Consider the following 13545-nt stretch of genomic DNA (forward strand, 5'->3'; position numbering starts at 1 on the left):
AGCTAAATTATTGTTCAAATGGAGGCCTTAAAAAGTATTTCAAGGCTAAATTGCTGCATTTTTAGCGTCCCTTTCAAAATGCTAATTGAATTCCTCTATTTTAGCTTTAAAAATGGAAAAATAAAGTTCTAAATTGAAATGCCATGCCAAGGGCACAATTTTTTGCATAATTAAATACTGCACAGCGGGAAACTGCAATAGTTTGGAAGTGAAAAGTATCATCAATTTATTATGTGACCTGATTCGAACTGAACAATTTTCAACCATGCTTTAATGATTTTTTTTTGTCTGTAACAATCCCATTTATTAAACTTATTAAACATTAATTAGCCTTAGCAAATGTTATTGTGAGTCTGGCAGTGAGAGTTCCAAATTTTTAAATGATGCAAGGCTAGGCTGTGCTGTGTGTAAGCTATGAATGTCAGGGCATTCCCTAGTCTGGTTCTGGTTTGTCTGGTCTGGAGGGGAGAAAGCTGAGGGGTGACATCACTGCTCCCTGCAGCTTCTAAGGGAGGGGAAGCAGTTGGACTCCATCATCCTTGAGGGTCCATTCAAACTGAACTGTTATGCTCGATATAAAGTTAACATGCCCTAACTTTAAGAAAAGCAGAAGGTTATAAGTGCGTGTGTATATATATAAAATGCAAAACTCTAAATATCACTGTCACAAGCCACCAGTAGCAGTTACCCACTTCCTGGTAACTCCCTGGCTTGCTGGTAAAGCCACGTTAACAGAAGACTTGGATAACCCATGTGAACAAATTACAGGATAACACACATGGCAAGCACCATGTGAGCAACTGACAGAACTCCTGCCCAGTGCTGGCCAGCAAATCTACAGAAAAGTTGTATTGAAAGCTGCAATGCTCAGAGAAAATGGCAAAGAAGTCAGGATGACATATACCTTAAACCCCAGAAGAGGTGGCCGAGAGCAGCTCGTTACAAACTTGAGTAGTTTGCGTTTCTCCTCATCAGTGAACCTCTCCACAACTCTCCAGAATATTTTTATTACAGGATGGTCTGCTGCGTAGCCACCTATAATGAGATTTAAATGACGTATCGACAGAACAGTTTTATGCAAGACATGAACTCTTCAGAAATCCTACCAACCACTTTAAAAACCTTGCAGAAAATACGGGCAGCGACAGGTTTACAATGCTAACCCTGGCATTTAAAGCTATCTTTGATCACTGCATTTCTAGTGTCTCATTCACTGCTTAGCCATGGCTACTCTCTCTTTCAGCTTCTTAACTACTAAGAAAACTAACTCCCAATTTTCTTCCCTGAACCATTCATGTTTAATAAATCTTATTTAACTTAGCATTTAGCTATTAAATTTGGATTACTGTCTTTTACCACAAGAATTGGTGAAGTCTGCAAGACTCAGCATGTTTGAGTCAACTTACTTTGAAGTAAGCTGGAACATGAACCTAGGATACAGTAGCTACGTTTCGGTTATATTTATGGTACACTCAGATTAGAATGAATACCTTGCATTTTTTCACAAGGAAAAATGAACAAATTCTCTCTTTGGGCTGTCTGGGAAATAAATGTCCCAGTCATTTACAGACTTATATTCAGGGCAACCAAACACAGTCACTGACTCAACACTCATTTAGAAAAGAAATTACACACCCTCTACTTATCTATAATTACTTAAATGTACATATACAAAAAATGAACTGAGTGCCTATGTCTCATGGCATCAATTAAATCAGACAATACAACCTTATTTAGAAAAATCAGCATAAGAAGCAAAATTAACTTATGCCTAATTACTCGTAATAGATTTTTTTTTTTTTACCTCAAGTAAAACATACACACCTGAATAGTTTGTGAAAGATTTAAGGTCATCCAAACTAATAGGAACCTGGGCACCAGAGATCAAAACCTAACAAGTGAAGGAAACCAGACAATTGTATTAGAGGCAAAAATATATATATCAACATTTGCACTTGAAAGCATGTTTTACTGCAGCTTAAAGCAGGAGTACCTGTATTTCCTGTTGATCAAACATTCGAAGCCATTCCAGATTCACAACATTGGCAAGCCCCTGCCGGAAAGCGAGGCAATGCTGGCGGATCTGTTTGTTCAACCTGTAGTCTGCCACCAGGTGGATGTACGCGATCCGGTTGGCGCTGGTCACAGGAATGTCCTTTCCACCCGGCTTCAGCTCGACCACCTGTGAACACAACTCAGCTTCATCATCTCGGTAGATTTTAGTTCTGTGTAATGGGAGATAAACAAGTTATAAAGGCAGTCATTTTCTGTCTACTTATGAGAACAAACTGTGTGGCTTTGCACCTTCAGACCTTGGAACGAAGCAGCAAATGCACCAGCTTCACTGACACCAGGTGCCCTGAATAAGCACAGTGCTGCACAGGGCAGTTTCCTTCTGTCTGAATTAGGAAAGTCCTGCTTGATAGGTTGTGCTTTTCTGCTTAACTGCTGGTGGTAGTGAATTCTGCAGCATCACATTCTGGCAAAGGCAGTGTCTGCTGAGCCAAAATTAGGGTTCTCATTTACAGAATGGTACACATTCACAACTCCAGTTGTTGAAAAGACAAGTTACATGTGTTCAGCACCTTCAACAAAAACAAATCAACCTTAAAACTTGTTTTCAGCTGAGAAAAACAGCTTTTATCTCTCACATATACACAGATGCCTTAGCTTGGAAAAAAAAATGGAGAAAAACAAAGCAAAACAAACATGCTGTAATTGCACTAAGATCTAAACAGTAATTGTTATCAAAATGCCAATGATTTTTACATATTCTGCTCTTCACTACAAGCAGATACTTTTGCTGAACAGCTGCCCAATCTAAACAGACTGTTAAGAGTACTAAAAGAATTAAATAAATGAAAAGCTGCAATACATTCACCTTCAGAACCCTTCAAAAAATGCTTGGGTTTTCTACCCTTTGGAGTTAGGGAATTACTTGTTTTTATTTTTACAACAGTGCATTTCAGTCTGGGATAATAATCCCATCATCAGAATACAGAGAATCAATCACAGTAATAGTTCCTTTCAACAGGCTACCCAATAATATGAGCTCTTTCAGTACTAAGGAAAACACAACTCCCTTGAGCATTCACACTCGTACTGATTCATGGGCTTTAATGGCCAAAAGAGAACATTAAGATGTGTGAATATGACCTCGCAGATAACACAGGCCACAGAATTCTATTCAGAGATTCCTGTATTTAACTCAATAAATCCACTAATGAATTTAAGCACATTTTTAAGACAGGCAATCCTGGTGTGGAGACTTGATGTGATGGAGAATTTACCGCTTTCCATGATAAGCCAGAACAACCTGAATTGCAATGGATGTTACAAATATCGTCCTTTCCACATTAATCTCTCAACTGTGATTCTGTTAAGCCTACAGTGAAACACCTCACCAGTATCCCAGGTCATCTCTGTGTGTGGGTAGTACCAATTGTGTTTAAGTCCTCCCCCCTACAGGATGAAGTACTAAGATGAAGGTGTAAGTTTCTTTCTCAGTTTCATGTCCTGGCAACCAACACACACGCTGCTTTGCTCCCTTTTGAGTGAGTTCCCTTCAACAAGGCCCATGGTCACAGCTGGCAATGCAGCTTTCTCCGGGGCTCACCTCTCAGAACCTGCCCTACAGAGTACAGGCCAGTACCTGCAACCATTGTGAGGATGTTTTCCTGGTAAAGTCCACAAACAGCATTAATATAAGCACAGGATGCTTATAACTGGAGCACTTGAGGAGATGGGGCCTCCACTACTGCTTATTCCTGCACTACTTCAGGGAGCCACCCTGTCTGGAAATCTGCCACTTAGAGTTTTATTATTGTCACTAGAGAGCTGGTCCATACTTAATTTGTTCCATTGTTAGAAACTTTCTAATTTCCATTTCAAGATCAATTGGTAAAGTTGGTTCATATGCATTGTGCTTACTTGAATACTGTCCTATAGCTCAAACAGCTCTTCACCATCCTCAGTTACGCCCATGGTGTATTACTCACAGGCAGCAACTTCATTAATTCTCCAACAGTTTTTTTTGCTGAAATCAGGTAGGTTCCTTTCATTTGTCTCTCTTCCTTAGCATTACAGGGTCATGCCAAACAAACAGAACACTGTTGAGTCCTCAACACTGCTGACACTTTGCTATCTGACCACTCATAAATCTGTTTGTTTTCAGAACTACAATGTCACCCATTCTCTTATCATTATTTCACCTAGTACAATTCCTTCTCTGAAGTACATACAAGTACACTGTATGTGGCCAAATTCAGCATCTTCTAACTCGTCAAGCTCATCATATAAACTAACAATAACAAATGCAGTTTCTGCCACTAGATGGTGCAAAACAGTAACGCACAGGTACACTATGGAAGGGAGGCATCCCAAAGCACAAATCCTTGTGCCATCACCTTATTTTCTATTGTGTGGGTCTAAGTTAAAAAAGCATACTCCTCTTTAATTTTGCTCATTATCAAAATCATGCATTTTAAAAGCAATTGAATTATACATATTATTTAGAGAAGTGTTCAGGTAATTCAGACAATACCTCAGAACTCTGAATTTTATTCCCAACTGTATGTCTTCAAAATAAAGAAAGTATCAACATGGGACAGAAAAGTACCACACTTTTTTAAAATCTGCAAGAAAAGATAGTTTACTTAGCTTTTAATTTTACTTCATTTTTATTTTTAGAAATGCAGAGAGAAGTACTGCATTGGGCCTCCAACTCAAGGTTATATACACCTCCAGTTACTGTTGCACACGCTTATTAGCACTTGAAGCTTTCAAGGCTATAGTAAATTATATGTTACTACAAATACATATTTCTAGAAACTGCACTCAGCTTACATTTGTATTCCTGTTTAGAGTACAACTATTACAGTTTGTAAATATAATACCTATATATACATGCACTTTCTACACAGCTGCATTTCAAGTGAACAATTTGGACAAGCATTTGACTTACATCTACTTTGAACACTAGAATAAAACAGAAATAAACAGTAGAAAATACCATTCAGGAAGAATGAATTCAGGAGATTTATCTTCTGGCTCATTGATAATTACCTACCACACAAAGTTGCTCTGTAATGTCTCTGATTGCCCCTAAAGACAACTGCAATACCAAAGAAACATAACTCTTGCACAGATGTGGTGACTGGCTTCCCAGGCTCACGCAGAAAAAGAGAATACTTACAGAGTGAAATATTTTATATAAGTATAAAGAACTTCTTGTATCTGAGTACATAAGACAAGTAAGCTATGTGACATCAAAAAGCATTCATCCTTTTAAATGAAGTCAAGAACTCTCACAAGCCTGTTTTTTGTGCAGGTGAAAATATTCTTCTTTTCTGCTGGCCTCCAGTCACATTTTTATTTTTTCCTTACACACCATCACTACAGTTTTTCCCCATTCTGGAAGCATGTAGATAAAGGCTTTCTCTCTTCTCCCGTCATCTGCCCTCCAGATGTTCAGGCAGGAGATCCAGGTAGGAGATTGCATTTGAATGCCTAAGAATGCAATGGCCATAAGAATTATAAATCTGCCTGAGTAGCATCAGCCTCAACTGAAACATTTTGCTTCTCAAAAGATCTCCAGGATCATCCATCCAAGCCACTGCATCCTCATAATAAGCCACCACGGCGGAAACTTCCATGGTTACTTTTAAGACTTCAATTTTTTCTCTCATGGAAACTTAAAGGCAAAGAACTCTACTTTCATTTGCAAAAATATTTCCAGTAATAAAAATAGCATCTGTTTTAAAAAGCCAACCATGTCCTGACATCAACCTCTGTGCTCTTTGGACTTCACAGGAAGCACTGTCTCATATTAAGAAGCACTGTTCTGTGCATTTGTGCTCCTGCCCTTTATTTGTGGAGTTCATCTGGACATACTAAGACTGCTCTGACCTATCCAACCTCAAGAATCTGTGTCTGAGGAGACTCTCTGGGGGATGCACTCTAACATCTTCGTAGATGTTGCACGATGGCCAGCACTCGTTCTCATGGGGGACTTCAACTTCCCTGATATATGCTGGAAATACAATACTGCGCAGAGGAAGCAGTCCTTGAGATTTCTAGAATGTGTGGATGATTGCTTCCTGACTCAGCTGGTGCAAGAGCCTACCAGGGGAGATGCCTTGCTTGACCTACTTTTCACTAACAGGGAAGGACTAGTAGGGGATGTGAAGGTTGGAGATTGTCTTGGCCAGAGTGACCATGAAATGGTGGAGTTTGCTATTCTGGGTGCCGTCAAGAGGGTGACTAGCAAAACTATTACCTTGGACTTCCAGAGGGCAGACTTTGACCTGTTCAGGACACTTGTTGCAAGGGTCCCTTGGGACTTGCTCCTGAAGGGTAAAGGGGTCCAGGAAGCCTGGATGCTCTTCAAGATGGAAATCTTAAAGGCACAGGAGCAGGCAGTCCCGGAGTCCTGTAAGTCAAGCCGGAGGAGCAAAAGACCAGTGTGGATGAACCGGGATCTTTTGTTGAGACTCCGAGAGAAAAGGAGAGTCTATGTCCTCTGGAAGATGGGTCAGGCTACTTGGGGTGACTATAGAGAACTGGCCAAGATCTGCAGGCAGGAAATTAGAAATGCTAAAGCCCAGCTTGAAATTAGGCTGGCTACTGCTGTAAAGGAGAACAGGAAACCCTTTTACAAATATATTAACAGCAGGAGAAAAACTAAGGAAAATTTCCCTCCTTTACTCAACGAGGCAGGCAATATAACCACAGATGATAAGGAAAAGGCTGAGGTTCTCAATGCCTTCTTCACATCTGTCTTTAATAAACAGGACAGTTATCCAAATGGTACTTGCCCTGACCTGGAAGTCTGGGACGGGGTGCATAATGCACCCCCTGTGATTCAAGCAGAGACGGTCAGAGATCTTCTCCTCCATCTGAACTCCCACAAGTCCATGGGGCCAGATGGGATCCACCCAAGGGTGCTGAGGGAGCTAGCAGAGGTGATTGCCGAGCCACTTTCTGCCATCTATCAGCATTCCTGGTTATCTGGAGAGGTCCCACAAGATTGGAGGCTTGCCGATGTGACTCCCATCTTCAAGAAAGGCCGTAAGGAAGACCCGGGGAACTACAGGCCTGTCAGCCTGACCTCGGTATCAGGGAAAGTTATGGAACAGATGTTATTGAGGGAGATCACACGACACGTGCATGGCAATAAAGGGATCAGACCCAGCCAGCACGGGTTCACCAGGGGCAGGTCGTGCTTGTCCAACCTCATCTCCTTCTATGACTGGGTGACCAGACAGGTAGATGAGGGAAAGGCTGTTGATGTAGTCTACCTGGACTTCAGCAAGGCCTTTGACACGGTCTCCCACAGTATTCTCCTAAGGAAACTGGCAGCCCGTGGTGTGGACAGGTTCACTCTTCTCTGGGTGGAGAACTGGCTGGAGGGCCGTGCCCAGAGGGTAGTGGTTAATGGAGTTAAGTCCAGCTGGCGTCCTGTAACGAGTGGTGTCCCCCAAGGGTCAGTTTTGGGGCCCATCTTGTTTAATATCTTTATTGATGACCTAGACGAGGGAATTGAGTGTACCCTCAGTAAGTTTGCAGATGACACAAAGCTGGGAGGATGTGTCAAACTGCCTGAGGGTAGGGAGGCCCTTCAGAGGGATTTGGATAGGCTGAACAGCTGGGCTGAGCAAAATGGGATGAGGTTCAATAAGACCAAGTGCCGGGTCCTGCACTTTGGCCACAATAACCCCATGCAATGCTATAGGCTTGGGGCAGAATGGCTTGAAGAATGTAGAGAGGAAAAGGACCTGGGGGTGTTGGTTGATGCTCGGCTCAACATGAGCCGGCAGTGTGCCCAGGTGGCTAAGAAGGCCAACAGCATCCTGGCCTGTATTAGAAATAGTGTAGCCAGCAGGAGCAGGGAGGTGATCATCCCCCTGTACTCAGCTCTGGTACGGCCGCACCTCGAGTACTGTGTTCAGTTTTGGGCCCCTCACTACAAGAAGGACATTGAGGCCCTGGAGCGTGTTCAGAGAAGGGCAACAAAACTGGTGAGGGGCCTGGAGCACAAGTCTTATGAGGAGCGGCTGAGGGAGCTGGGATTGTTTAGTCTGGAGAAGAGGAGGCTCAGAGGAGACCTTATTGCACTCTACCACTTCCTGAAGGGGGGTTGTGGTGAGGAGGGGGTAGGCCTCTTCTCCCTGATAAGTAATGACAGGACGAGAGGGAATGGCCATAAGTTGCGCCAGGGAAGATTTAGATTAGACCTGAGGAAGCATTTCTTTTCTGAAAGAGTGGTCAGGCACTGGAATGGCCTGCCTAGGGAGGTGGTTGAGGCACCATCCCTAGCGCTGTTCAAGAAGCGTTTAGATGAGGTGCTAAAGGACTTAATTTAGTAGTTGGGTAGAGATAGTGATAGGAGGATGGTTGGACTAGATGATCTTATAGGTCCTTTCCAACCTTATGAACTTATGAACTTATGAAGGAAAAGTAATATTCGGATCTTCCTTCTCTTCTCTTGGACAGCCACAAAACTCACCTTCCTCACTTAAAAAACTTGAAAACTCAGGGGCTGGGGGAGGTCTGAGAAAGAGGAGGTATTGAACTGCTTAACTTATGCTTTTTAGAAGCATTTCATAATCATCTCATGTACAAGATTGAAAGAAAAATTAAAAACAATATACACAGTTACCTGAAGACTCCTGTTCTTTTGAGACTTTTCACTTGCTGCCATTTTACGCAGCTGATCTAGCAGGCGAAAACTAGGCTGCTATCACTGCGTTAGATGGTTCTTCATCAAAAATTAAAGCTACCTAGTGTTGGAAGGTAAGGTTGATGGCAGAGCTCCCTTAATTAACAGGTCTAATGTGCAAATTATTAAGTACCTTTTTCAACTTCTGGTGAATGCACTTTGACAATAGTTTAATGGGATCTAAAAGCACATTACAGGATTGGAATCAATACCCTGATAATAGAATTTGTACCTTCTACTACTGACAGGCAATAGAGCCCCTTCTGAATGTGTCTTTCATTGCAGATAATGCTTTTGTGCCACAATTGCTGGATGGACACTGTCACGAGGATGGCTATTCACAACGAGAGATTTATGATGCATTTATTGAGCACTAATTTATTGGATACTAAAGTGGTTGTTTAGATGAAAACTGGAGATAATGTACATTCAACTTAAGGAGTGCAAATTAAGCTCTTTTCCTGAAGTGAATTAGCCTTACCTTGACACAATTAATTGGTATGCAATGGCTACATGAGTCATATACCAGACAGAGTATTTATCCACGAGGTTTATTAAGATAATGAAATGAAATAGAAGAAGTAACTCGTTGCATTAAAACACAGAAGATACTGAAACGAACCAATTAGTTGTACTGAACTATGCTAAAATGCAGCCTCATTAAAAGACAGTTAATACTTCAAGAGTGCAGTGTTCTCTCTCCAAGTATAAACAGCAATAAAGCATCAGAGTACTTCACTTAACCTACATTTCATTTAGTTACTCAGAAGCTCACTATTACATTTAACCTTTCTTTTAAGGTTATGCCAAATAACTAAAAATCATAAGTCCTGATAATACTAGCCAGAGCTCTCAGAGAATTTTAACATACAAATCATACTTCTTGGCAAATACACACTTATTACAAGTTTTGTAGCAGTAGGTGCTGCTGACACCACATCTGTCCTGGATCTCCCTGTGTGTTATTTCTGAGCTACTTTGCTTTTTCTACGTCCTTCTACCTTACTTGTCGAGGTTGGTTCTATCTTGCTGGTATGACTGAGTTTTCGAGGATGTATGCATCGGACATACACAGTATGGAAAGTAGCACCTTCACAGAAGATACTACTGACTTTTAGTTTATAATTAGACGCTAAATTGGATTTGTTTAAATGAAGTCCTACAAAAAACATACAGTAACAGACCTCCCCTCTCAACAAGAAATTCCTAGTTTACATTAGAAACTGCCATCTTGTATGGTTTGCAACCCAATAACCAGATGCATCAATAGCACAGAAATGAATTCAGTAATCAGACACTTACAGTCACCCTCCACTATGATCCAGGAACCCAAAATCTGAGGATATTATTTTAAAATTGCAATACAATCTATATTAAAGAGCTTCCTAAATGACAGGAAATTGGTAACAGGAAAGTGTAGACCAAGTCTAAGCCTGATGCTGTTAAGAGAAGTATTGGATAGCGACCTGGCTATGATTTAAACAGCAATAAAAGAACTCAACATTGCAATTGCAAAGATTTGCTGCTACATCTCAGCGGTACTGCTGCTTCTGTGCAAACATGCACAGTCCAAGCCTTCCTCAGCCAGCAACTTGAAGAGCACTGGTTTCTCACTTCCACAGTTTTTATTTCTTCCACGTGAAACAAGGCCTGAATCGGGATGCTGCAGCACATCACAATGTTGTCAGGTCTACTATTTAACCCAAATATTAATTAAAGAGCACTGAAAGCAGGCCACAAGCACACAGTTTTAAGTTCTCAACAGTCAAAGAAGGAGTATGACAAAGGAGGTTCACTGTATTACCACACAAAGGCATACTCTTCAAGCACTGGTGATATCTGTTTTCTGCTATGAGCACAAGTGATCATCATATAAGCCATAATCAGGTTGCACAGTACAACCACACTACAAACTCCAACTTATGGACCTAAACAGCCACTTTTAGAAGCAGTGAATTCCACTCCTCTGACTCACTAGGTGGCTCAGTCCCCCAGAAAAAATGAAAATGAGTTGTTTTTCTCTAGAAATTAAGGTTTCATTTCAGGCTCCCTCCTGCAAGCACTGGTAACAACCCTTATCTCAACAAAGGATCACTATTATTTAAAAGCGCTGATTTCTAACTGATTCCAAAACCAAATAGTTCTTCCACAATCTATTTATCATCTAACTTCTGCAATTTTCTGAAGTGGAATCAAAGAAAAAATAATTTGTTCAAGAAATTATGTCAGACAATAAAGCTTTCCATGACCGTTAGAAAATCACTGCTATCATTTATTCTTTAAATTCCCAGACCCTTATATCATCTTCAAAAGTACAGTTCCAAAGGACAAAATGAGTTATTTATTACTTCAAACATCGAGTCAGATTCCTACAGATGCCTCATAACAGATTGCATCTGTAGTGGTTACTCCTTATCACTTTCAAATTAAAAAATAAATCAGTAGTGATATTAATGTGTCATCAGCCATACATTAAAGATATAAAAACAAACTACCCCAAGGCCACCCTTTACCTGTGCTTCCCCGAGGTCATTGTTTACTACAGTGAAGTTTAGTCCAAGTTCTTCTACATCTCCTTCATAGCTCTTGAGAAACAGCAAGTTTTTGTACATTTCTGGATCCAGCGAAGCTAAATGATGAATGTCAACATCAGCACTTGTCCCCAGTAATTTTGAGAGGAAAAAACTAGCGAACGGGAGCTCCACCAGCATATTTTCATAAAGAGCCTGAAAAGGAAAGCAATTAAAAGCACATTACATTTCGCTGTGGTACATGCAAGAATTATGAATGCTACTGTCCACTTCTCAGCTCAATAATTTAGTGCCCAAATAGGATCTTCTAGTATAGCAATAGCACAGATATTGCATTAATTTAAAAAGCTTCAACTTGGTTTTGAAATTGGAACATCTTTGTGAAAGACAAAGCTCCAAAATTTTACAAATTATGACTTAAAATGCAAGGTCACCACTTATTTACCATTGATCTCCGTGTCCAAAGTACTATAGCAAATGGGAAGAGCAAAAGTTGTATAGACTCTTTTGCAAGAAAAGCTTTGCCTGTAAAAAAAGCAAAAAACACTACAGATTCATTGCTGTGTATTTGGATGAATGATGGTACTCCTGTTTATTCCTGTTTATGTCCAAGCAGAGAATTCATCACCTACACCTGTTCTGTGTGCATTCTTCCTACACCTGGCACTGCTACACTGCCAAACAACTGCTGGATCAGAAATGAGTCTGACCTGAATTTGCAGTATTCGTGAAAGAGAAAATGTATATTTTTAATGTAAAGTTAAAACTTCTTTTAAGAATTATCAGAAATGGAGATCACAAATACTCAGTTGATTCAATGCAAACGTATTAGAGTTCAATGTACAGCAATCAACTCTGCATTCTTTTCACATACTCATTAACAACTTCTTGATTGGAAAAAAAAAGGTTTATATGGAAACTCTTCATAAAAGGAGAGGTCGAAACTGTACAGTGAGAAAAAGCAAGTATGAATGACAACACTTAGAGAAAGCTTATGTGAGTAAGACAAAGAAGTCCTCCCCTTCCAAAAAATCCCTGAAATATATCGTCTACTTACAGCCTTTCCTATTATCCAACTTATCTGCCACACTACACCTCAAATTCTTATGGTATCAATACTACCACAGCCAGGCTGATCAGGAAAAAATCATCCACACAGCACCACTGTTTGTTCTCTGTAAGACCTACATTCTGGCATTACTTAATTCCTCTGTAACCTACAGCAAGTTTAATAAATACATAAATTGGGACAGCACAATGACCATAAAGGAAAAGAAAGAATAAAAGTAGCTGTAATCACTAAATGATATTCCAACAAAGACTTCAAGAAAAATATAAACAATTCCTTAAACTTTTGAAAGAACAATTCTATGAGGTGAGTTAAACCTTGCAGAAAGAATTGATAATAATGAGTTCAAAGCCAAAGGGTGCATTATATTTAAAGCTGTATGATTTATTCAAGGTGTAAAGTCGAAATCCTCATTTGTATAGTTGACTTTAAAAGCAAACTAGAGGGATAAATCATTAATTTGCAATGTATAAGGTCAGTGTTTGCTGTTCCTGCATTAGTAACAATAAAGCTATTGTAATTCCTTAAATATATCAAAGCTACCCGAATTTAAAATGGGATTCCATCTATGACTCATAAAATGTAAATGCAGAGGTGCAATTTTTTACACGAGGCAGGTTTAAGCCTTTAGAGCATTTAATATACAGGGACTAATAAATGATAGCACTAAAAACTATGATCACATCAGCTAAATGGATTATAAATTAAATTTCCATAATGTATGCAACTGAAATACAAATGTAGACATAAATCAAGGTATTTTCTAAACACAGGTTAATTACACAAATTCAAAACCTGTCTATTTTTTATGCAAAATAATCCACTTAGCATTTTTCAAACTGCTCTGAAGTCTGAGCCACTTGCAACACTTGATCCTAGAAGCCTATCAATAATTCCACGTCAGGAGAAAAACAGCAATAGGTATATTGAAGAAACTTGTATGTTATTTTTCAAGTGTCTGTCTTTTATGAGTGTTTATTGCTAGAAATTGTGCCAAAATGATTTGAAATAAAAAGGATTAATTATAGAAGAAGCTTTTTAATATAAGTGAGTGCAGCTGCAATGCAATTAATGCAAATCGTGACGCTATCAGGAAAATAAATGTGAACAACATCACTGGCTATTTCTGTTTGCTGCCAAATACCTTCAGTAATTTACTACATTAAGAATCAATAAAAAAATAATGCTTTTGAAATGCATCACTATTAATCTTCAGGTAATTCCAA

General features: G+C 39.7%; 1 protein-coding gene across 1 annotated transcript in view; it reads right to left on the minus strand.

Moving 5' to 3' along the window:
• Nucleotides 1-13545, minus strand: part of UBE3C (ubiquitin protein ligase E3C) — a 65470-nt gene that overhangs the window by 2932 nt on the left and 48993 nt on the right. The window contains exons 19-22 of the mRNA XM_065731536.1: nt 11233-11445; nt 1994-2182; nt 1825-1891; nt 905-1035 (exon numbers count right to left, since the gene is read on the minus strand). Coding sequence (XP_065587608.1) covers nt 905-1035; nt 1825-1891; nt 1994-2182; nt 11233-11445 — 600 coding nt within the window. The remainder of the gene's footprint in view (nt 1-904; nt 1036-1824; nt 1892-1993; nt 2183-11232; nt 11446-13545) is intronic.

This window comes from Cyrtonyx montezumae, unplaced genomic scaffold (genome assembly GCF_038088225.1).
Source record: "Cyrtonyx montezumae isolate F1298 unplaced genomic scaffold, pur_monq_1.0 scaffold_14, whole genome shotgun sequence".
In the NCBI taxonomy this organism is placed as follows: Eukaryota; Metazoa; Chordata; class Aves; order Galliformes; family Odontophoridae; genus Cyrtonyx; species Cyrtonyx montezumae.